Raw genomic sequence first — 26547 nt, 5'->3', positions numbered from 1 at the left:
GTGAAAATACAGAAAGTAGACCTGGGAAACAGGCTGGAGGAGATTAAAACAGAGAAGGAAAAGATTGATATTATTAAGGCTGACCTACAGAAAGAGAAAGAAGAGATTGGAGAAAGCAGAAGAGACGTTGCTTGGCAGAAAGCTGATATTGAAAAGCTGATAACTGATATTCATCAACAAAGAGAAGACCTAAAGAACAAATTGGATGAGATGAGGAAAGAGAAAGACATGTTACAGAAGATGCATCTTGACATTCAAAAAGAGAAAGATGAAATTAACAAAAATAAAGAAGAGGTGGCAAGGGAGAAGGCTGAGATTCAGATGATTAAGGTTGAGATACAACAACAGGAAGAAAAGGTGATGAATGAGGCAGAGAAAGTGGAAAGGATGATGGGTGAGATAATCACACAGAAAGAAGAGCTTGAAATGGAAACTACAGGAATACAGACAGAGAAGGACAACATGACAAAGATTAAGGCTGATTTGGAGAAAAAAAGCAAAGATGTGGATAAACACCTAGAGGAAATAATGTTGAAAAAAGCAAGCATTGAACATACAAAGGCAGATTTGAAAAAACAAGAAAATGCCCTGGAAAGCAGGATGGCAAACATAAACAAAGAGGAGGACAGGATTGAGATGATTGTGGCTGACCTTGAAAAACAGAGAGAAAGCCTGAAAAACAGACTGGAAGAGATGAGAAAAGAGAATGACACATTGCAGCAGATGCGTCTTGACATTGAGAAAGAGAAGGATGAAATGAAAGAAAACAAGGAAATGGTAACAAGGGAGAAGACTGAGATTGAAATGATCAAGGCTGAGATACAACAACAGAATGAAAAGATTGTGAAGGAAACAGAAAATCTGGAAAGAATGAAGGATGAAATAGTCCAACAAAAAGAAGAGGTGGAAATCATGATGGCTGAGATGAAAAAGAAGAATGAAACACTAAACTTAATGAAAGCTGACTTTGAGAAACAGAAAAAAGAAATGGATAAAACCTGTGAGCAGCTAAAAATAGACAAGCAAGATGTTGAGAAGCTGGATGTCGATATAAAGAAACAGAAAGAAGAGCTTGAATGTAAAAGCAAAGAAATCAATGATGACAAGGACAAAATGGCTGTGATTCTACTTGATTTGGAGAAAAGGAACAAAGACGTGGATAAGTACTTTGAGGAGATAATGTCAGAAAAAGTTGTCATTGAACAGATGAGGATTGACATGAAAAAACAAGAAGATGATCTGGATAAAAGGATGACAGACATGAAAAAAGAAGAGTACAAGTGTAGTATGGCTGTGGCTGACATAGATAGACAGAAAGAATTGATAGAAGAAAGCTTGGCTAAGATCATGAAAGAACAACATGATATTGAGTCAGTAAAGGTTGATGTGAAAAGACAGAAAGTAGACCTGGGAAACAGGCTGGAGGAGATTAAAACAGAGAAGGAAAAGATTGATATTATTAAGGCTGACCTACAGAAAGAGAAAGAAGAGATTGGAGAAAGCAGAAGAGACGTTGCTTGGCAGAAAGCTGATGTTGAAAAGCTGATAACTGATATTCATCAACAAAGAGAAGACCTAAAGAACAAATTGGATGAGATGAGGAAAGAGAAAGACATGTTACAGAAGATGCATCTTGACATTCAAAAAGAGAAAGATGAAATTAACAAAAATAAAGAAGAGGTGGCAAGGGAGAAGGCTGATATTCAGATGAATAAGGTTGAGATACAACAACAGGAAGAAAAGGTGATGAATGAGGCAGAGAAAGTGGAAAGGATGATGGGTGAGATAATCACACAGAAAGAAGAGCTTGAAATGGAAACTGCAGGAATACAGACAGAGAAGGACAACATGACAAAGACTAAGGCTGATTTGGAGAGAAAAAGCAAAGATGTGGATAAACACCTAGAGGAAATAATGTTGAAAAAAGCAAGCATTGAACATACAAAGGCAGATTTGAAAAAACAAGAAAATGCCCTGGAAAGCAGGATGGCAAACATAAACAAAGAGGAGGACAGGATTGAGATGATTGTGGCTGACCTTGAAAAACAGAGAGAAAGCCTGAAAAACAGACTGGAAGAGATGAGAAAAGAGAATGACACATTGCAGCAGATGCGTCTTGACATTGAGAAAGAGAAGGATGAAATGAAAGAAAACAAGGAAATGGTAACAAGGGAGAAGACTGAGATTGAAATGATCAAGGCTGAGATACAACAACAGAATGAAAAGATTGTGAAGGAAACAGAAAATCTGGAAAGAATGAAGGATGAAATAGTCCAACAAAAAGAAGAGGTGGAAATCATGATGGCTGAGATGAAAAAGAAGAATGAAACACTAAACTTAATGAAAGCTGACTTTGAGAAACAGAAAAAAGAAATGGATAAAACCTGTGAGCAGCTAAAAATAGACAAGCAAGATGTTGAGAAGCTGGATGTCGATATAAAGAAACAGAAAGAAGAGCTTGAATGTAAAAGCAAAGAAATCAATGATGACAAGGACAAAATGGCTGTGATTCTACTTGATTTGGAGAAAAGGAACAAAGACGTGGATAAGTACTTTGAGGAGATAATGTCAGAAAAAGTTGTCATTGAACAGATGAGGATTGACATGAAAAAACAAGAAGATGATCTGGATAAAAGGATGACAGACATGAAAAAAGAAGAGTACAAGTGTAGTATGGCTGTGGCTGACATAGATAGACAGAAAGAATTGATAGAAGAAAGCTTGGCTAAGATCATGAAAGAACAACATGATATTGAGTCAGTAAAGGTTGATGTGAAAAGACAGAAAGTAGACCTGGGAAACAGGCTGGAGGAGATTAAAACAGAGAAGGAAAAGATTGATATTATTAAGGCTGACCTACAGAAAGAGAAAGAAGAGATTGGAGAAAGCAGAAGAGACGTTGCTTGGCAGAAAGCTGATGTTGAAAAGCTGATAACTGATATTCATCAACAAAGAGAAGACCTAAAGAACAAATTGGATGAGATGAGGAAAGAGAAAGACATGTTACAGAAGATGCATCTTGACATTCAAAAAGAGAAAGATGAAATTAACAAAAATAAAGAAGAGGTGGCAAGGGAGAAGGCTGAGATTCAGATGAATAAGGTTGAGATACAACAACAGGAAGAAAAGGTGATGAATGAGGCAGAGAAAGTGGAAAGGATGATGGGTGAGATAATCACACAGAAAGAAGAGCTTGAAATGGAAACTGCAGGAATACAGACAGAGAAGGACAACATGACAAAGACTAAGGCTGATTTGGAGAGAAAAAGCAAAGATGTGGATAAACACCTAGAGGAAATAATGTTGAAAAAAGCAAGCATTGAACATACAAAGGCAGATTTGAAAAAACAAGAAAATGCCCTGGAAAGCAGGATGGCAAACATAAACAAAGAGGAGGACAGGATTGAGATGATTGTGGCTGACCTTGAAAAACAGAGAGAAAGCCTGAAAAACAGACTGGAAGAGATGAGAAAAGAGAATGACACATTGCAGCAGATGCGTCTTGACATTGAGAAAGAGAAGGATGAAATGAAAGAAAATAAGGAAATGGTAACAAGGGAGAAGACTGAGATTGAAATGATCAAGGCTGAGATACAACAACAGAATGAAAAGATTGTGAAGGAAACAGAAAATCTGGAAAGAATGAAGGATGAAATAGTCCAACAAAAAGAAGAGGTGGAAATCATGATGGCTGAGATGAAAAAGAAGAATGAAACACTAAACTTAATGAAAGCTGACTTTGAGAAACAGAAAAAAGAAATGGATAAAACCTGTGAGCAGCTAAAAATAGACAAGCAAGATGTTGAGAAGCTGGATGTCGATATAAAGAAACAGAAAGAAGAGCTTGAATTTAAAAGCAAAGAAATCAATGATGACAAGGACAAAATGGCTGTGATTCTACTTGATTTGGAGAAAAGGAACAAAGACGTGGATAAGTACTTTGAGGAGATAATGTCAGAAAAAGTTGTCATTGAACAGATGAGGATTGACATGAAAAAACAAGAAGATGATCTGGATAAAAGGATGACAGACATGAAAAAAGAAGAGTACAAGTGTAGTATGGCTGTGGCTGACATAGATAGACAGAAAGAATTGATAGAAGAAAGCTTGGCTAAGATCATGAAAGAACAACATGATATTGAGTCAGTAAAGGTTGATGTGAAAAGACAGAAAGTAGACCTGGGAAACAGGCTGGAGGAGATTAAAACAGAGAAGGAAAAGATTGATATTATTAAGGCTGACCTACAGAAAGAGAAAGAAGAGATTGGAGAAAGCAGAAGAGACGTTGCTTGGCAGAAAGCTGATGTTGAAAAGCTGATAACTGATATTCATCAACAAAGAGAAGACCTAAAGAACAAATTGGATGAGATGAGGAAAGAGAAAGACATGTTACAGAAGATGCATCTTGACATTCAAAAAGAGAAAGATGAAATTAACAAAAATAAAGAAGAGGTGGCAAGGGAGAAGGCTGAGATTCAGATGAATAAGGTTGAGATACAACAACAGGAAGAAAAGGTGATGAATGAGGCAGAGAAAGTGGAAAGGATGATGGGTGAGATAATCACACAGAAAGAAGAGCTTGAAATGGAAACTGCAGGAATACAGACAGAGAAGGACAACATGACAAAGACTAAGGCTGATTTGGAGAGAAAAAGCAAAGATGTGGATAAACACCTAGAGGAAATAATGTTGAAAAAAGCAAGCATTGAACATACAAAGGCAGATTTGAAAAAACAAGAAAATGCCCTGGAAAGCAGGATGGCAAACATAAACAAAGAGGAGGACAGGATTGAGATGATTGTGGCTGACCTTGAAAAACAGAGAGAAAGCCTGAAAAACAGACTGGAAGAGATGAGAAAAGAGAATGACACATTGCAGCAGATGCGTCTTGACATTGAGAAAGAGAAGGATGAAATGAAAGAAAACAAGGAAATGGTAACAAGGGAGAAGACTGAGATTGAAATGATCAAGGCTGAGATACAACAACAGAATGAAAAGATTGTGAAGGAAACAGAAAATCTGGAAAGAATGAAGGATGAAATAGTCCAACAAAAAGAAGAGGTGGAAATCATGATGGCTGAGATGAAAAAGAAGAATGAAACACTAAACTTAATGAAAGCTGACTTTGAGAAACAGAAAAAAGAAATGGATAAAACCTGTGAGCAGCTAAAAATAGACAAGCAAGATGTTGTGAAGCTGGATGTCGATATAAAGAAACAGAAAGAAGAGCTTGAATGTAAAAGCAAAGAAATCAATGATGACAAGGACAAAATGGCTGTGATTCTACTTGATTTGGAGAAAAGGAACAAAGACGTGGATAAGTACTTTGAGGAGATAATGTCAGAAAAAGTTGTCATTGAACAGATGAGGATTGACATGAAAAAACAAGAAGATGATCTGGATAAAAGGATGACAGACATGAAAAAAGAAGAGTACAAGTGTAGTATGGCTGTGGCTGACATAGATAGACAGAAAGAATTGATAGAAGAAAGCTTGGCTAAGATCATGAAAGAACAACATGATATTGAGTCAGTAAAGGTTGATGTGAAAAGACAGAAAGTAGACCTGGGAAACAGGCTGGAGGAGATTAAAACAGAGAAGGAAAAGATTGATATTATTAAGGCTGACCTACAGAAAGAGAAAGAAGAGATTGGAGAAAGCAGAAGAGACGTTGCTTGGCAGAAAGCTGATGTTGAAAAGCTGATAACTGATATTCATCAACAAAGAGAAGACCTAAAGAACAAATTGGATGAGATGAGGAAAGAGAAAGACATGTTACAGAAGATGCATCTTGACATTCAAAAAGAGAAAGATGAAATTAACAAAAATAAAGAAGAGGTGGCAAGGGAGAAGGCTGATATTCAGATGAATAAGGTTGAGATACAACAACAGGAAGAAAAGGTGATGAATGAGGCAGAGAAAGTGGAAAGGATGATGGGTGAGATAATCACACAGAAAGAAGAGCTTGAAATGGAAACTGCAGGAATACAGACAGAGAAGGACAACATGACAAAGACTAAGGCTGATTTGGAGAGAAAAAGCAAAGATGTGGATAAACACCTAGAGGAAATAATGTTGAAAAAAGCAAGCATTGAACATACAAAGGCAGATTTGAAAAAACAAGAAAATGCCCTGGAAAGCAGGATGGCAAACATAAACAAAGAGGAGGACAGGATTGAGATGATTGTGGCTGACCTTGAAAAACAGAGAGAAAGCCTGAAAAACAGACTGGAAGAGATGAGAAAAGAGAATGACACATTGCAGCAGATGCGTCTTGACATTGAGAAAGAGAAGGATGAAATGAAAGAAAACAAGGAAATGGTAACAAGGGAGAAGACTGAGATTGAAATGATCAAGGCTGAGATACAACAACAGAATGAAAAGATTGTGAAGGAAACAGAAAATCTGGAAAGAATGAAGGATGAAATAGTCCAACAAAAAGAAGAGGTGGAAATCATGATGGCTGAGATGAAAAAGAAGAATGAAACACTAAACTTAATGAAAGCTGACTTTGAGAAACAGAAAAAAGAAATGGATAAAACCTGTGAGCAGCTAAAAATAGACAAGCAAGATGTTGAGAAGCTGGATGTCGATATAAAGAAACAGAAAGAAGAGCTTGAATGTAAAAGCAAAGAAATCAATGATGACAAGGACAAAATGGCTGTGATTCTACTTGATTTGGAGAAAAGGAACAAAGACGTGGATAAGTACTTTGAGGAGATAATGTCAGAAAAAGTTGTCATTGAACAGATGAGGATTGACATGAAAAAACAAGAAGATGATCTGGATAAAAGGATGACAGACATGAAAAAAGAAGAGTACAAGTGTAGTATGGCTGTGGCTGACATAGATAGACAGAAAGAATTGATAGAAGAAAGCTTGGCTAAGATCATGAAAGAACAACATGATATTGAGTCAGTAAAGGTTGATGTGAAAAGACAGAAAGTAGACCTGGGAAACAGGCTGGAGGAGATTAAAACAGAGAAGGAAAAGATTGATATTATTAAGGCTGACCTACAGAAAGAGAAAGAAGAGATTGGAGAAAGCAGAAGAGACGTTGCTTGGCAGAAAGCTGATGTTGAAAAGCTGATAACTGATATTCATCAACAAAGAGAAGACCTAAAGAACAAATTGGATGAGATGAGGAAAGAGAAAGACATGTTACAGAAGATGCATCTTGACATTCAAAAAGAGAAAGATGAAATTAACAAAAATAAAGAAGAGGTGGCAAGGGAGAAGGCTGATATTCAGATGAATAAGGTTGAGATACAACAACAGGAAGAAAAGGTGATGAATGAGGCAGAGAAAGTGGAAAGGATGATGGGTGAGATAATCACACAGAAAGAAGAGCTTGAAATGGAAACTGCAGGAATACAGACAGAGAAGGACAACATGACAAAGACTAAGGCTGATTTGGAGAGAAAAAGCAAAGATGTGGATAAACACCTAGAGGAAATAATGTTGAAAAAAGCAAGCATTGAACATACAAAGGCAGATTTGAAAAAACAAGAAAATGCCCTGGAAAGCAGGATGGCAAACATAAACAAAGAGGAGGACAGGATTGAGATGATTGTGGCTGACCTTGAAAAACAGAGAGAAAGCCTGAAAAACAGACTGGAAGAGATGAGAAAAGAGAATGACACATTGCAGCAGATGCGTCTTGACATTGAGAAAGAGAAGGATGAAATGAAAGAAAACAAGGAAATGGTAACAAGGGAGAAGACTGAGATTGAAATGATCAAGGCTGAGATACAACAACAGAATGAAAAGATTGTGAAGGAAACAGAAAATCTGGAAAGAATGAAGGATGAAATAGTCCAACAAAAAGAAGAGGTGGAAATCATGATGGCTGAGATGAAAAAGAAGAATGAAACACTAAACTTAATGAAAGCTGACTTTGAGAAACAGAAAAAAGAAATGGATAAAACCTGTGAGCAGCTAAAAATAGACAAGCAAGATGTTGAGAAGCTGGATGTCGATATAAAGAAACAGAAAGAAGAGCTTGAATGTAAAAGCAAAGAAATCAATGATGACAAGGACAAAATGGCTGTGATTCTACTTGATTTGGAGAAAAGGAACAAAGACGTGGATAAGTACTTTGAGGAGATAATGTCAGAAAAAGTTGTCATTGAACAGATGAGGATTGACATGAAAAAACAAGAAGATGATCTGGATAAAAGGATGACAGACATGAAAAAAGAAGAGTACAAGTGTAGTATGGCTGTGGCTGACATAGATAGACAGAAAGAATTGATAGAAGAAAGCTTGGCTAAGATCATGAAAGAACAACATGATATTGAGTCAGTAAAGGTTGATGTGAAAAGACAGAAAGTAGACCTGGGAAACAGGCTGGAGGAGATTAAAACAGAGAAGGAAAAGATTGATATTATTAAGGCTGACCTACAGAAAGAGAAAGAAGAGATTGGAGAAAGCAGAAGAGACGTTGCTTGGCAGAAAGCTGATGTTGAAAAGCTGATAACTGATATTCATCAACAAAGAGAAGACCTAAAGAACAAATTGGATGAGATGAGGAAAGAGAAAGACATGTTACAGAAGATGCATCTTGACATTCAAAAAGAGAAAGATGAAATTAACAAAAATAAAGAAGAGGTGGCAAGGGAGAAGGCTGATATTCAGATGAATAAGGTTGAGATACAACAACAGGAAGAAAAGGTGATGAATGAGGCAGAGAAAGTGGAAAGGATGATGGGTGAGATAATCACACAGAAAGAAGAGCTTGAAATGGAAACTGCAGGAATACAGACAGAGAAGGACAACATGACAAAGACTAAGGCTGATTTGGAGAGAAAAAGCAAAGATGTGGATAAACACCTAGAGGAAATAATGTTGAAAAAAGCAAGCATTGAACATACAAAGGCAGATTTGAAAAAACAAGAAAATGCCCTGGAAAGCAGGATGGCAAACATAAACAAAGAGGAGGACAGGATTGAGATGATTGTGGCTGACCTTGAAAAACAGAGAGAAAGCCTGAAAAACAGACTGGAAGAGATGAGAAAAGAGAATGACACATTGCAGCAGATGCGTCTTGACATTGAGAAAGAGAAGGATGAAATGAAAGAAAACAAGGAAATGGTAACAAGGGAGAAGACTGAGATTGAAATGATCAAGGCTGAGATACAACAACAGAATGAAAAGATTGTGAAGGAAACAGAAAATCTGGAAAGAATGAAGGATGAAATAGTCCAACAAAAAGAAGAGGTGGAAATCATGATGGCTGAGATGAAAAAGAAGAATGAAACACTAAACTTAATGAAAGCTGACTTTGAGAAACAGAAAAAAGAAATGGATAAAACCTGTGAGCAGCTAAAAATAGACAAGCAAGATGTTGAGAAGCTGGATGTCGATATAAAGAAACAGAAAGAAGAGCTTGAATGTAAAAGCAAAGAAATCAATGATGACAAGGACAAAATGGCTGTGATTCTACTTGATTTGGAGAAAAGGAACAAAGACGTGGATAAGTACTTTGAGGAGATAATGTCAGAAAAAGTTGTCATTGAACAGATGAGGATTGACATGAAAAAACAAGAAGATGATCTGGATAAAAGGATGACAGACATGAAAAAAGAAGAGTACAAGTGTAGTATGGCTGTGGCTGACATAGATAGACAGAAAGAATTGATAGAAGAAAGCTTGGCTAAGATCATGAAAGAACAACATGATATTGAGTCAGTAAAGGTTGATGTGAAAAGACAGAAAGTAGACCTGGGAAACAGGCTGGAGGAGATTAAAACAGAGAAGGAAAAGATTGATATTATTAAGGCTGACCTACAGAAAGAGAAAGAAGAGATTGGAGAAAGCAGAAGAGACGTTGCTTGGCAGAAAGCTGATGTTGAAAAGCTGATAACTGATATTCATCAACAAAGAGAAGACCTAAAGAACAAATTGGATGAGATGAGGAAAGAGAAAGACATGTTACAGAAGATGCATCTTGACATTCAAAAAGAGAAAGATGAAATTAACAAAAATAAAGAAGAGGTGGCAAGGGAGAAGGCTGATATTCAGATGAATAAGGTTGAGATACAACAACAGGAAGAAAAGGTGATGAATGAGGCAGAGAAAGTGGAAAGGATGATGGGTGAGATAATCACACAGAAAGAAGAGCTTGAAATGGAAACTGCAGGAATACAGACAGAGAAGGACAACATGACAAAGACTAAGGCTGATTTGGAGAGAAAAAGCAAAGATGTGGATAAACACCTAGAGGAAATAATGTTGAAAAAAGCAAGCATTGAACATACAAAGGCAGATTTGAAAAAACAAGAAAATGCCCTGGAAAGCAGGATGGCAAACATAAACAAAGAGGAGGACAGGATTGAGATGATTGTGGCTGACCTTGAAAAACAGAGAGAAAGCCTGAAAAACAGACTGGAAGAGATGAGAAAAGAGAATGACACATTGCAGCAGATGCGTCTTGACATTGAGAAAGAGAAGGATGAAATGAAAGAAAACAAGGAAATGGTAACAAGGGAGAAGACTGAGATTGAAATGATCAAGGCTGAGATACAACAACAGAATGAAAAGATTGTGAAGGAAACAGAAAATCTGGAAAGAATGAAGGATGAAATAGTCCAACAAAAAGAAGAGGTGGAAATCATGATGGCTGAGATGAAAAAGAAGAATGAAACACTAAACTTAATGAAAGCTGACTTTGAGAAACAGAAAAAAGAAATGGATAAAACCTGTGAGCAGCTAAAAATAGACAAGCAAGATGTTGAGAAGCTGGATGTCGATATAAAGAAACAGAAAGAAGAGCTTGAATGTAAAAGCAAAGAAATCAATGATGACAAGGACAAAATGGCTGTGATTCTACTTGATTTGGAGAAAAGGAACAAAGACGTGGATAAGTACTTTGAGGAGATAATGTCAGAAAAAGTTGTCATTGAACAGATGAGGATTGACATGAAAAAACAAGAAGATGATCTGGATAAAAGGATGACAGACATGAAAAAAGAAGAGTACAAGTGTAGTATGGCTGTGGCTGACATAGATAGACAGAAAGAATTGATAGAAGAAAGCTTGGCTAAGATCATGAAAGAACAACATGATATTGAGTCAGTAAAGGTTGATGTGAAAAGACAGAAAGTAGACCTGGGAAACAGGCTGGAGGAGATTAAAACAGAGAAGGAAAAGATTGATATTATTAAGGCTGACCTACAGAAAGAGAAAGAAGAGATTGGAGAAAGCAGAAGAGACGTTGCTTGGCAGAAAGCTGATGTTGAAAAGCTGATAACTGATATTCATCAACAAAGAGAAGACCTAAAGAACAAATTGGATGAGATGAGGAAAGAGAAAGACATGTTACAGAAGATGCATCTTGACATTCAAAAAGAGAAAGATGAAATTAACAAAAATAAAGAAGAGGTGGCAAGGGAGAAGGCTGATATTCAGATGAATAAGGTTGAGATACAACAACAGGAAGAAAAGGTGATGAATGAGGCAGAGAAAGTGGAAAGGATGATGGGTGAGATAATCACACAGAAAGAAGAGCTTGAAATGGAAACTGCAGGAATACAGACAGAGAAGGACAACATGACAAAGACTAAGGCTGATTTGGAGAGAAAAAGCAAAGATGTGGATAAACACCTAGAGGAAATAATGTTGAAAAAAGCAAGCATTGAACATACAAAGGCAGATTTGAAAAAACAAGAAAATGCCCTGGAAAGCAGGATGGCAAACATAAACAAAGAGGAGGACAGGATTGAGATGATTGTGGCTGACCTTGAAAAACAGAGAGAAAGCCTGAAAAACAGACTGGAAGAGATGAGAAAAGAGAATGACACATTGCAGCAGATGCGTCTTGACATTGAGAAAGAGAAGGATGAAATGAAAGAAAACAAGGAAATGGTAACAAGGGAGAAGACTGAGATTGAAATGATCAAGGCTGAGATACAACAACAGAATGAAAAGATTGTGAAGGAAACAGAAAATCTGGAAAGAATGAAGGATGAAATAGTCCAACAAAAAGAAGAGGTGGAAATCATGATGGCTGAGATGAAAAAGAAGAATGAAACACTAAACTTAATGAAAGCTGACTTTGAGAAACAGAAAAAAGAAATGGATAAAACCTGTGAGCAGCTAAAAATAGACAAGCAAGATGTTGAGAAGCTGGATGTCGATATAAAGAAACAGAAAGAAGAGCTTGAATGTAAAAGCAAAGAAATCAATGATGACAAGGACAAAATGGCTGTGATTCTACTTGATTTGGAGAAAAGGAACAAAGACGTGGATAAGTACTTTGAGGAGATAATGTCAGAAAAAGTTGTCATTGAACAGATGAGGATTGACATGAAAAAACAAGAAGATGATCTGGATAAAAGGATGACAGACATGAAAAAAGAAGAGTACAAGTGTAGTATGGCTGTGGCTGACATAGATAGACAGAAAGAATTGATAGAAGAAAGCTTGGCTAAGATCATGAAAGAACAACATGATATTGAGTCAGTAAAGGTTGATGTGAAAAGACAGAAAGTAGACCTGGGAAACAGGCTGGAGGAGATTAAAACAGAGAAGGAAAAGATTGATATTATTAAGGCTGACCTACAGAAAGAGAAAGAAGAGATTGGAGAAAGCAGAAGAGACGTTGCTTGGCAGAAAGCTGATGTTGAAAAGCTGATAACTGATATTCATCAACAAAGAGAAGACCTAAAGAACAAATTGGATGAGATGAGGAAAGAGAAAGACATGTTACAGAAGATGCATCTTGACATTCAAAAAGAGAAAGATGAAATTAACAAAAATAAAGAAGAGGTGGCAAGGGAGAAGGCTGATATTCAGATGAATAAGGTTGAGATACAACAACAGGAAGAAAAGGTGATGAATGAGGCAGAGAAAGTGGAAAGGATGATGGGTGAGATAATCACACAGAAAGAAGAGCTTGAAATGGAAACTGCAGGAATACAGACAGAGAAGGACAACATGACAAAGACTAAGGCTGATTTGGAGAGAAAAAGCAAAGATGTGGATAAACACCTAGAGGAAATAATGTTGAAAAAAGCAAGCATTGAACATACAAAGGCAGATTTGAAAAAACAAGAAAATGCCCTGGAAAGCAGGATGGCAAACATAAACAAAGAGGAGGACAGGATTGAGATGATTGTGGCTGACCTTGAAAAACAGAGAGAAAGCCTGAAAAACAGACTGGAAGAGATGAGAAAAGAGAATGACACATTGCAGCAGATGCGTCTTGACATTGAGAAAGAGAAGGATGAAATGAAAGAAAACAAGGAAATGGTAACAAGGGAGAAGACTGAGATTGAAATGATCAAGGCTGAGATACAACAACAGAATGAAAAGATTGTGAAGGAAACAGAAAATCTGGAAAGAATGAAGGATGAAATAGTCCAACAAAAAGAAGAGGTGGAAATCATGATGGCTGAGATGAAAAAGAAGAATGAAACACTAAACTTAATGAAAGCTGACTTTGAGAAACAGAAAAAAGAAATGGATAAAACCTGTGAGCAGCTAAAAATAGACAAGCAAGATGTTGAGAAGCTGGATGTCGATATAAAGAAACAGAAAGAAGAGCTTGAATGTAAAAGCAAAGAAATCAATGATGACAAGGACAAAATGGCTGTGATTCTACTTGATTTGGAGAAAAGGAACAAAGACGTGGATAAGTACTTTGAGGAGATAATGTCAGAAAAAGTTGTCATTGAACAGATGAGGATTGACATGAAAAAACAAGAAGATGATCTGGATAAAAGGATGACAGACATGAAAAAAGAAGAGTACAAGTGTAGTATGGCTGTGGCTGACATAGATAGACAGAAAGAATTGATAGAAGAAAGCTTGGCTAAGATCATGAAAGAACAACATGATATTGAGTCAGTAAAGGTTGATGTGAAAAGACAGAAAGTAGACCTGGGAAACAGGCTGGAGGAGATTAAAACAGAGAAGGAAAAGATTGATATTATTAAGGCTGACCTACAGAAAGAGAAAGAAGAGATTGGAGAAAGCAGAAGAGACGTTGCTTGGCAGAAAGCTGATGTTGAAAAGCTGATAACTGATATTCATCAACAAAGAGAAGACCTAAAGAACAAATTGGATGAGATGAGGAAAGAGAAAGACATGTTACAGAAGATGCATCTTGACATTCAAAAAGAGAAAGATGAAATTAACAAAAATAAAGAAGAGGTGGCAAGGGAGAAGGCTGAGATTCAGATGATTAAGGTTGAGATACAACAACAGGAAGAAAAGGTGATGAATGAGGCAGAGAAAGTGGAAAGGATGATGGGTGAGATAATCACACAGAAAGAAGAACTTGAAATGGAAACTGCAGGAATACAGACAGAGAAGGACAACATGACAAAGATTAAGGCTGATTTGGAGAAAAAAAGCAAAGATGTGGATAAACACCTAGAGGAAATAATGTTGAAAAAAGCAAGCATTGAACATACAAAGGCAGATTTGAAAAAACAAGAAAATGCCCTGGAAAGCAGGATGGCAAACATAAACAAAGAGGAGGACAGGATTGAGATGATTGTGGCTGACCTTGAAAAACAGAGAGAAAGCCTGAAAAACAGACTGGAAGAGATGAGAAAAGAGAATGACACATTGCAGCAGATGTGTCTTGACATTGAGAAAGAGAAGGATGAAATGAAAGAAAACAAGGAAATGGTAACAAGGGAGAAGACTGAGATTGAAATGATCAAGGCTGAGATACAACAACAGAATGAAAAGATTGTGAAGGATACAGAAAATCTGGAAAGAATGAAGGATGAAATAGTCCAACACAAAGAAGAGGTGGAAATCATGATGGCTGAGACGAAAAAGAAGAATGAAACACTAAACTTAATGAAAGCTGACTTTGAGAAACAGAAAAAAGAAATGGATAAAACCTGTGAACAGCTAAAAATGGACAAGCAAGATGTTGAGAAGCTGGATGCCGAAATAAAGAAACAGAAAGAAGAGCTTGAATGTAAAAGGAAAGAAATCAATGATGACCTGGATAAAATGGCTGTTATTGCACTTGATTTGGAGAAAAAGAGCAACGATGTTGATAAATACCTCAAGGACATAATAGTGGATAAAGATGCTATTGAACAGATGAAAGAAGATTTGAAAAAACAAGAAAATGACCTGGACAACAGGATGATAGACGTAAAGAAAGAGGAGGGAAAGATAGCTGTGATTGTGGCTGGCCTTGAAAGACAGAGAGAAGACTTGAAAAACCAGCTGGAAGAGGTGAGGAGAGAGAAGGATGAGCTGGAGATTTCCATGACTAATTTGCAGGGAGAAAAAGAAGACATTGAAAAGATGTATCTTGACGTTCAAAAACACAAAGATGAAATTAACAACAACAAGGAAGCGATAACCAGGGAGAAGGCTCAGATTGAGATGATTAAGGCTGAGATACAAGAACAGAAAGAAAAGAGCATGAAGGACGCAGAAAATCTGGAAAAGATAAAGCAGGAAATATTGGAACAGAAAGAAGAGAATGAAAGAAGAAATGCGGAGATGAAGACAGACAAGGACAAACTGGCTATAATTATGGTTGACTTCGAGAAAAAAAATAAAGTAGTGGATAAATATCTTGAGGAGCTAATGATGGAAAAAGATTGTATTCATAAAATGAAGAAAGAACAAGAAGATGCACTGGAAAAAAGAATGATAGATATAGAGAAAGAAGAGAACAGTATAGCCATGGTCATTTCTAACTTGGAAGGACAAATATCAGACTTGCAACTCAAGCTTGAAGTGGTGAGGAGAGAAAGGGATGATATGAAGATCAGCATAGCCAAGTTACAGGCTGAAAAAGAAGGCCTGGAAAGAATGAATGCTGAGATCTTAAAAGAAAAGGAAACTATTGACCAACTCAAAGTTGAAATAGGTTGGCAAAAAGATGCTCTGGAAAAAAGGATCGATGAGATAAGACAGGAAGTAATAGAGGTAGCCATGGTCATGGCAGACATAGAAAGACAGAAAACAATAATGGAAGAAACCAGAGTAGAGATCCTGAGAGAAAAACATGATGTTGACCAGGCAAAGGTTGAGATGAAAAGACAGGAAGAGGACATGGAAAGCAAGCTGGAAGACATGAGAAAAGAGAAGGAAATGACAGATATCAGTTTGGCTAACTTACAGAAAGAGAAAGAGAAATTAGAAGAAAACAGGAAAGAGACTGTGTGGCTGAGAGCTGATCTTGAGAAGGCCAGAGATGACTTTAAAAAGCAAAAAGATGAACTGGAAACAAGGATGGAAGATGTGCAGAGACAGCTGGAGAAGGTAGAACAGCTTAATCTCAAGATTCAGTTCCAGAATGATGAAATTAAAGAAAACAAAGAACATGTAACACAGGAGAAGGCTGATATTGAGATGATGAAGGCTGAGATCCAACAAGAGAAAGAAAATATCACGAAAGACAGAGAGAATATGGAAAAGATAAGGGATGACATAGTTAAACAAAAAGAAGACCTTGAAACAAAAATGACAGAGATCAAAATAGAGAAGGACAAAATGACAAAGGTGATGGTTGATCGAGAGAAAAAGAACAAAGAAGTAGATAAACACCGAGAGGAAATGAAAAGTGAAAAAGATAGTATTGAACAAATTAAAGCAGATTTGAAAAAACAAGAAGATGGCCTGGAAAACAGGATGATAAACATCAAGGAAGAGGAGAACAAGATTGACATTACAATTGCTGACCTAGAAAGACAGAGAGAAGACCTGGAAAACAAGCTGGAAGAAGTAAGGAGAGAAAAGGCTGAAATTGAGATCATCATGGCTGATTTACAAGGAGAAAAAGAAGAAATTGAAAGAACTAAAGCTGAGATTTTAAGGGAAAAGGAAACTATTGATAAAATGAAAGCTAAAATAGGGAGACAAAAAGATGACATTGAAACCAGAATAATAGAGACTAGACCAGAGAAGGCCATGGTAGTGTTGGGTAAAGAAGAACTGAGAGAAGAAATGGAAGAAAGAAGGACAGACATCTCAAAAGAAAAAGATGACAAGTTTGTTGAGGCAGAAATGGAAAGAGCCAAAGATGACCTGGAAAAATCAATGGAAGAGATTAGGACAGAGAAGGAAAAGATGGATATCGTTGAGGCTGACATTCAGAAAGAGAAAGAGATAATTGAAGAAAGCAGGAGAGACATAATTTTGCAAAAAGCTGATCTTGACAAGGTCAAAGCTGACATTAAAAATCAGAAAGATGAACTGGAAACAAGGATGGAAGACATGAAGAGAGAGATGGAGAAGTTAGAGCAGATTCAGCATGATATTCAGAAACAGAATGATGAAATTAAAGAAAACAAGGAAGAAGTAAGACAGGAGAAGGCTGAGATACAGGAACTGAAAGAAAAGACCAAGAAGGACACCGAAAATCTGGAAAGAATGATGGCTGAAATAATAAAACAAAAGGAAGAACTGGAAATGGAAACTGCAGAGATACAGACAGAGAAGGACAAAATGACAAAGGTGATGGTTGATCTAGAGAAAAAGAACAAAGAAGTAGATAAACACCTAGAGGAAATGAAAAGTGAAAAAGATAGTATTGAACAAATTAAAGCAGATTTGAAAAAACAAGAAGATGGCCTGGAAAACAGGATGTTAAACATCAAGGAAGAGGAGAACAAGATTGACATTACAATTGCTGATCTAGAAAGACAGAGAGAAGACCTGGAAAACAAGCTGGAGGAAGTAAGGAGAGAAAAGGCTGAAATTGAGATCATCATGACTGATTTACAGGGAGAAAAAGAAGAAATTGAAAGAACTAAAGCTGAGATTTTAAGGGAAAAGGAAAGTATTGATAAAATGAAAGCTAAAATAGGGAGACAAAAAGATGACATTGAAACCAGAATAATAGAGACTAGACCAGAGAAGGCCATGGTAGTGTTGGGTAAAGAAGAACTGAGAGAAGAAATGGAAGAAAGAAGGACAGACATCTCAAAAGAAAAAGATGACAAGTTTGTTGAGGCAGAAATGGAAAGAGCAAAAGATGACCTGGAAAAATCAATGGAAGAGATTAGGACAGAGAAGGAAAAGATGGGTATCGTTGAGGCTGACATTCAGAAAGAGAAAGAGATCATTGAAGAAAGCAGGAGAGACATAATTTTGCAGAAAGCTGACCTTGACAAGGTCAAAGCTGACATTAAAAATCAGAAAGATGAACTGGAAACAAGGATGGAAGACATGAAGAGAGAGATGGAGAAGTTAGAGCAGATTCAGCATGATATTCAGAAACAGAATGATGAAATTAAAGAAAACAAGGAAGAAGTAAGACAGGAGAAGGCTGAGATACAGGAACTGAAAGAAAAGACCAAGAAGAACACCGAAAATCTGGAAAGAATGATGGCTGAAATAATAAAACAAAAGGAAGAACTGGAAATGGAAACTGCAGAGATACAGACAGAGAAGGACAAAATGACAAAGGTGATGGTTGATCTAGAGAAAAAGAACAAAGAAGTAGATAAACACCTAGAGGAAATGAAAAGTGAAAAAGATAGCATTGAACAAATTAAAGCAGATTTGAAAAAACAAGAAGATGGCCTGGAAAACAGGATGTTAAACATCAAGGAAGAGGAGAACAAGATTGACATTACAATTGCTGATCTAGAAAGACAGAGAGAAGACCTGGAAAACAAGCTGGAGGAAGTAAGGAGAGAAAAGGCTGAAATTGAGATCATCATGACTGATTTACAGGGAGAAAAAGAAGAAATTGAAAGAACTAAAGCTGAGATTTTAAGGGAAAAGGAAAGTATTGATAAAATGAAAGCTAAAATAGGGAGACAAAAAGATGACATTGAAACCAGAATAATAGAGACTAGACCAGAGAAGGCCATGGTAGTGTTGGGTAAAGAAGAACTGAGAGAAGAAATGGAAGAAAGAAGGACAGACATCTCAAAAGAAAAAGATGACAAGTTTGTTGAGGCAGAAATGGAAAGAGCAAAAGATGACCTGGAAAAATCAATGGAAGAGATTAGGACAGAGAAGGAAAAGATGGGTATCGTTGAGGCTGACATTCAGACAGAGAAAGAGATCATTGAAGAAAGCAGGAGAGACATAATTTTGCAGAAAGCTGATCTTGACAAGGTCAAAGCTGACATTAAAAATCAGAAAGATGAACTGGAAACAAGGATGGAAGACATGAAGAGAGAGATGGAGAAGTTGGAGCAGATTCAGCATGATATTCAGAAACAGAATGATGAAATTAAAGAAAACAAGGAAGAAGTAAGACAGGAGAAGGCTGAGATACAGGAACTGAAAGAAAAGACCAAGAAGGACACCGAAAATCTGGAAAGAATGATGGCTGAAATAATAAAACAAAAGGAAGAACTGGAAATGGAAACCGCAGAGATACAGACAGAGAAGGACAAAATGACAAAGGTGATGGTTGATCTAGAGAAAAAGAACAAAGAAGTAGATAAACACCTAGAGGAAATGAAAAGTGAAAAAGATAGTATTGAACAAATTAAAGCAGATTTGAAAAAACAAGAAGATGGCCTGGAAAACAGGATGTTAAACATCAAGGAAGAGGAGAACAAGATTGACATTACAATTGCTGATCTAGAAAGACAGAGAGAAGACCTGGAAAACAAGCTGGAGGAAGTAAGGAGAGAAAAGGCTGAAATTGAGATCATCATGACTGATTTACAGGGAGAAAAAGAAGAAGTTGAAAGAACTAAAGCTGAGATTTTAAGGGAAAAGGAAAGTATTGATAAAATGAAAGCTAAAATAGGGAGACAAAAAGATGACATTGAAACCAGAATAATAGAGACTAGACCAGAGAAGGCCATGGTAGTGTTGGGTAAAGAAGAACTGAGAGAAGAAATGGAAGAAAGAAGGAAAGACATCTCAAAAGAAAAAGATGACAAGTTTGTTGAGGCAGAAATGGAAAGAGCAAAAGATGACCTGGAAAAATCAATGGAAGAGATTAGGACAGAGAAGGAAAAGATGGGTATCGTTGAGGCTGACATTCAGAAAGAGAAAGAGATAATTGAAGAAAGCAGGAGAGACATAATGTTGCAAAAAGCTGATCTTGACAAGGTCAAAGCTGACATTAAAAATCAGAAAGATGAACTGGAAACAAGGATGGAAGACATGAAGAGAGAGATGGAGAAGTTAGAGCAGATTCAGCATGATATTCAGAAACAGAATGATGAAATTAAAGAAAACAAGGAAGAAGTAAGACAGGAGAAGGCTGAGATACAGGAACTAAAAGAAAAGACCAAGGACACCGAAAATCTGGAAAGAATGATGGCTGAAATAATAAAACAAAAGGAAGAACTGGAAATGGAAACCGCAGAGATACAGACAGAGAAGGACAAAATGACAAAGGTGATGGTTGATCTAGAGAAAAAGAACAAAGAAGTAGATAAACACCTAGAGGAAATGAAAAGTGAAAAAGATAGTATTGAACAAATTAAAGCAGATTTGAAAAAACAAGAAGATGGCCTGGAAAACAGGATGTTAAACATCAAGGAAGAGGAGAACAAGATTGACATTACAATTGCTGATCTAGAAAGACAGAGAGAAGACCTGGAAAACAAGCTGGAGGAAGTAAGGAGAGAAAAGGCTGAAATTGAGATCATCATGACTGATTTACAGGGAGAAAAAGAAGAAGTTGAAAGAACTAAAGCTGAGATTTTAAGGGAAAAGGAAACTATTGATAAAATGAAAGCTAAAATAGGGAGACAAAAAGATGACATTGAAACCAGAATAATAGAGACTAGACCAGAGAAGGCCATGGTAGTGTTGGGTAAAGAAGAACTGAGAGAAGAAATGGAAGAAAGAAGGAAAGACATCTCAAAAGAAAAAGATGACAAGTTTGTTGAGGCAGAAATGGAAAGAGCAAAAGATGACCTGGAAAAATCAATGGAAGAGATTAGGACAGAGAAGGAAAAGATGGGTATCGTTGAGGCTGACATTCAGAAAGAGAAAGAGATAATTGAAGAAAGCAGGAGAGACATAATGTTGCAAAAAGCTGATCTTGACAAGGTCAAAGCTGACATTAAAAATCAGAAAGATGAACTGGAAACAAGGATGGAAGACATGAAGAGAGAGATGGAGAAGTTAGAGCAGATTCAGCATGATATTCAGAAACAGAATGATGAAATTAAAGAAAACAAGGAAGAAGTAAGACAGGAGAAGGCTGAGATACAGGAACTAAAAGAAAAGACCAAGAAGGACACCGAAAATCTGGAAAGAATGATGGCTGAAATAATAAAACAAAAGGAAGAACTGGAAATGGAAACCGCAGAGATACAGACAGAGAAGGACAAAATGACAAAGGTGATGGTTGATCTAGAGAAAAAGAACAAAGAAGTAGATAAACACCTAGAGGAAATGAAAAGTGAAAAAGATAGTATTGAACAAATTAAAGCAGATTTGAAAAAACAAGAAGATGGCCTGGAAAACAGGATGTTAAACATCAAGGAAGAGGAGAACAAGATTGACATTACAATTGCTGATCTAGAAAGACAGAGAGAAGACCTGGAAAACAAGCTGGAGGAAGTAAGGAGAGAAAAGGCTGAAATTGAGATCATCATGACTGATTTACAGGGAGAAAAAGAAGAAGTTGAAAGAACTAAAGCTGAGATTTTAAGGGAAAAGGAAACTATTGATAAAATGAAAGCTAAAATAGGGAGACAAAAAGATGACATTGAAACCAGAATAATAGAGACTAGACCAGAGAAGGCCATGGTAGTGTTGGGTAAAGAAGAACTGAGAGAAGAAATGGAAGAAAGAAGGACAGACATCTCAAAAGAAAAAGATGACAAGTTTGTTGAGGCAGAAATGGAAAGAGCCAAAGATGACCTGGAAAAATCAATGGAAGAGATTAGGACAGAGAAGGAAAAGATGGATATCGTTGAGGCTGACATTCAGAAAGAGAAAGAGATAATTGAAGAAAGCAGGAGAGACATAATTTTGCAAAAAGCTGACCTTGACAAGGTCAAAGCTGACATTAAAAATCAGAAAGATGAACTGGAAACAAGGATGAAAGACATGAAGAGAGAGATGGAGAAGTTAGAGCAGATTCAGCATGATATTCAGAAACAGAATGATGAAATTAAAGAAAACAAGGAAGAAGTAAGACAGGAGAAGGCTGAGATACAGGAACTGAAAGAAAAGACCAAGAAGAACACCGAAAATCTGGAAAGAATGATGGCTGAAATAATAAAACAAAAGGAAGAACTGGAAATGGAAACTGCAGAGATACAGACAGAGAAGGACAAAATGACAAAGGTGATGGTTGATCTAGAGAAAAAGAACAAAGAAGTAGATAAACACCTAGAGGAAATGAAAAGTGAAAAAGATAGCATTGAACAAATTAAAGCAGATTTGAAAAAACAAGAAGATGGCCTGGAAAACAGGATGTTAAACATCAAGGAAGAGGAGAACAAGATTGACATTACAATTGCTGATCTAGAAAGACAGAGAGAAGACCTGGAAAACAAGCTGGAGGAAGTAAGGAGAGAAAAGGCTGAAATTGAGATCATCATGACTGATTTACAGGGAGAAAAAGAAGAAATTGAAAGAACTAAAGCTGAGATTTTAAGGGAAAAGGAAAGTATTGATAAAATGAAAGCTAAAATAGGGAGACAAAAAGATGACATTGAAACCAGAATAATAGAGACTAGACCAGAGAAGGCCATGGTAGTGTTGGGTAAAGAAGAACTGAGAGAAGAAATGGAAGAAAGAAGGACAGACATCTCAAAAGAAAAAGATGACAAGTTTGTTGAGGCAGAAATGGAAAGAGCAAAAGATGACCTGGAAAAATCAATGGAAGAGATTAGGACAGAGAAGGAAAAGATGGGTATCGTTGAGGCTGACATTCAGAAAGAGAAAGAGATCATTGAAGAAAGCAGGAGAGACATAATTTTGCAGAAAGCTGATCTTGACAAGGTCAAAGCTGACATTAAAAATCAGAAAGATGAACTGGAAACAAGGATGGAAGACATGAAGAGAGAGATGGAGAAGTTAGAGCAGATTCAGCATGATATTCAGAAACAGAATGATGAAATTAAAGAAAACAAGGAAGAAGTAAGACAGGAGAAGGCTGAGATACAGGAACTAAAAGAAAAGACCAAGAAGGACACCGAAAATCTGGAAAGAATGATGGCTGAAATAATAAAACAAAAGGAAGAACTGGAAATGGAAACCGCAGAGATACAGACAGAGAAGGACAAAATGACAAAGGTGATGGTTGATCTAGAGAAAAAGAACAAAGAAGTAGATAAACACCTAGAGGAAATGAAAAGTGAAAAAGATAGTATTGAACAAATTAAAGCAGATTTGAAAAAACAAGAAGATGGCCTGGAAAACAGGATGTTAAACATCAAGGAAGAGGAGAACAAGATTGACATTACAATTGCTGATCTAGAAAGACAGAGAGAAGACCTGGAAAACAAGCTGGAGGAAGTAAGGAGAGAAAAGGCTGAAATTGAGATCATCATGACTGATTTACAGGGAGAAAAAGAAGAAGTTGAAAGAACTAAAGCTGAGATTTTAAGGGAAAAGGAAAGTATTGATAAAATGAAAGCTAAAATAGGGAGACAAAAAGATGACATTGAAACCAGAATAATAGAGACTAGACCAGAGAAGGCCATGGTAGTGTTGGGTAAAGAAGAACTGAGAGAAGAAATGGAAGAAAGAAGGAAAGACATCTCAAAAGAAAAAGATGACAAGTTTGTTGAGGCAGAAATGGAAAGAGCAAAAGATGACCTGGAAAAATCAATGGAAGAGATTAGGACAGAGAAGGAAAAGATGGGTATCGTTGAGGCTGACATTCAGAAAGAGAAAGAGATAATTGAAGAAAGCAGGAGAGACATAATGTTGCAGAAAGCTGACCTTGACAAGGTCAAAGCTGACATTAAAAAACAGAAAGATGAACTGGAAACAAGGATGGAAGACATGAAGAGAGAGATGGAGAAGTTAGAGCAGATTCAGCATGATATTCAGAAACAGAATGATGAAATTAAAGAAAACAAGGAAGAAGTAAGACAGGAGAAGGCTGAGATACAGGAACTGAAAGAAAAGACCAAGAAGGACACCGAAAATCTGGAAAGAATGATGGCTGAAATAATAAAACAAAAGGAAGAACTGGAAATGGAAACTGCAGAGATACAGACAGAGAAGGACAAAATGACAAAGGTGATGGTTGATCTAGAGAAAAAGAACAAAGAAGTAGATAAACACCTAGAGGAAATGAAAAGTGAAAAAGATAGTATTGAACAAATTAAAGCAGATTTGAAAAAACAAGAAGATGGCCTGGAAAACAGGATGTTAAACATCAAGGAAGAGGAGAACAAGATTGACATTACAATTGCTGACCTAGAAAGACAGAGAGAAGACATGGAAAACAAGCTGGAAGAAGTGAGGAGAGAAAAGGCTGAAATTGAGATCATCATGACTGATTTACAGGGAGAAAAAGAAGAAGTTGAAAGAACTAAAGCTGAGATTTTAAGGGAAAAGGAAACTATTGATAAAATGAAAGCTAAAATAAGGAGACAAAAAGATGACATTGAAACCAAAATAATAGCGACTAGACCAGAGAAGGCCATGGTAGTGTTGGGTGAAGAAGAACTGAGAGAAGAAATGGAAGAAAGAAGGACAGACATCTCAAAAGAAAAAGATGACAAGTTTGTTGAGGCAGAAATGGAAAGAGCAAAAGATGACCTGGAAAAATCAATGGAAGAGATTAGGACAGAGAAGGAAAAGATGGGTATCGTTGAGGCTGACATTCAGAAAGAGAAAGAGATAATTGAAGAAAGCAGGAGAGACATAATTTTGCAGAAAGCTGATCTTGACAAGGTCAAAGCTGACATTAAAAATCAGAAAGATGAACTAGAAATAAGGACGGAAGACATGAAGAGAGAGATGGAGAAGTTAGAGCAGATTCAGCATGATATTCAGAAACAGAATGATGAAATTAAAGAAAACAAGGAAGAAGTAAGACAGGAGAAGGCTGAGATACAGGAACTGAAAGAAAAGACCATGAAGGACGCCGAAAATCTGGAAAGAATGATGGCTGAAATAATAAAACAAAAGGAAGAACTGGAAATGGAAACTGCAGAGATACAGACAGAGAAGGACAAAATGACAAAGATGATGGTTGATCTTGAGAAAAAGAACAAAGATATCTTGGAAATTAAGTGGGAAGAGCTTAGGAAAGAGAAAGAAAATATTGATATCACTGTAGCCAACTTAGAGAAACAGAAAGAAGAAACTGAACAAATAAGGAAAGACATGATGAAGGAGAAACGTTACATTGAACAGATCAAGTTAGAGTTAGAAAGGCAGAAAGAAGACAGTATTGAACACAGACAAGTAGCTAAAAGGACAGCGGTTGAAACCATTGAGTCACAGTCACAGACTGCAGAAGAAGATTGGGAGAAAAGAAAAGATGAATCTGTTAAAGAAGTGATGGAGCACTTTATGGAAAAAATAATGAGAGAAAAGGATCACTTAGAACTCACTAAATCTCAGATAAGCAGGCAGAAATTTGAAATTGACAGTAGAATAGAATTGGCAAAGAGGGAGAAGGCTGATTTGCTGAAATTGAATGAAGACATTGAACAAAAAAGGCAAGAGGCAATGAGAGAGAAGTATAAGATGGAAGAAATAAAAGCTGAGATACAGAGACAGAAAGAGGACTTAGAAAAGAGGATTGAAGAAGCATGTCAGGTGGAAGAGATGAAAGGTCCACTGCTGAGAGCAATCCAAGAATTAGAACAATGCAGGAAAGAAATACAGAGAGTAAAACAAGAAATGGAACAGAGCACAGAAGAGAGGAGGTGGGAAATAGAAAAAATGGAACTCCTGAAGATTGAGATAAGGACATTAAAGGAGCAGCTGAATGAACAAAGAGATGTTATTGTAAAGAAAGGGTTAAAACATGGAGCTGGAATGCAGACAGATATGGAAGATCTAGAACATACCAAATCTCTGATAATACCCATTGAGGAAATTGAAAGCACTGGAGAGGACACAGACAATTACAGAGAGCTGGAAGGCAGACTGGAAAAGACAGCAAGAGAAAAGGATAAGATGGTGCTTTTGGAAACTGAGAAAATAAGTGAGAGAGCAGCTCAGGAGCGACCTCAGGATGAGACCATCAGAAAAGAGCAACTTGTCCAGGTCAAGACAGAGGGTAAAATGGGCAAAAGACAGGAGGAGGAACCAAAAGAAGAACCAGAGCAGAGATCTGATTTACAAAGACAGAGGGAAGAGCTGGAACAGAGAGCTGATTTACAGAGAGAGAGGGAAGAGCTCGAAAAGATGAAGATTGAGATAAAGACAACCAAGGACTTGCTGAGGAGAAGAGAAGAGGAACTGGAGAAACTAAAGGAAAAGATGACCAAAAGCACAGAGAAACCAAAGGAGGAAAATGAAATCAAGGGACTAAATGAAAAGATGAAAATAGAAATGGAGCAACTAAAGGATGAGAAGAACATGGAGAAAGGGAAGCTAATGGAATTTAAGGACAAACCAAAAAAGACACTGAAAGAAGAGCAAGAGGAGGTAGCACTGGGGTGGTTCAAAGAAGATTTGCACAGACCAATGGACAGATCAACTGAGAAACTG

General features: G+C 36.9%; 2 protein-coding genes across 3 annotated transcripts in view; both read left to right on the top strand.

The window, feature by feature from the left end:
* The window catches only part of LOC133137601 (centromere protein F-like), a gene marked incomplete at its 3' end in the record, with an annotated part of 20958 nt that extends 17076 nt beyond the window's left edge, over nt 1–3882 (top strand). Inside the window, exon 5 of the mRNA XM_061255944.1 lies at nt 1–3882. This exon is cut by the window's left edge and continues 3495 nt beyond it. Coding sequence (XP_061111928.1) covers nt 1–3882 — 3882 coding nt within the window.
* LOC133136883 (titin-like) overlaps nt 3866–26547 on the top strand; it is a 27230-nt gene continuing 4548 nt past the window's right edge. For both annotated transcript variants that reach the window (XM_061254719.1, XM_061254718.1), the window contains exon 1: nt 3866–26547. In XM_061254719.1, coding sequence (XP_061110703.1) covers nt 3886–26547 — 22662 coding nt within the window. In that variant the 5' untranslated portion in view covers nt 3866–3885.

This window comes from Conger conger, chromosome 9 (assembly GCF_963514075.1).
Source record: "Conger conger chromosome 9, fConCon1.1, whole genome shotgun sequence".
NCBI lineage: Eukaryota > Metazoa > Chordata > Actinopteri > Anguilliformes > Congridae > Conger > Conger conger.
Note: the sequence above shows the minus strand (reverse complement) of the source record. Positions and strands in the feature narration are given on the sequence as shown.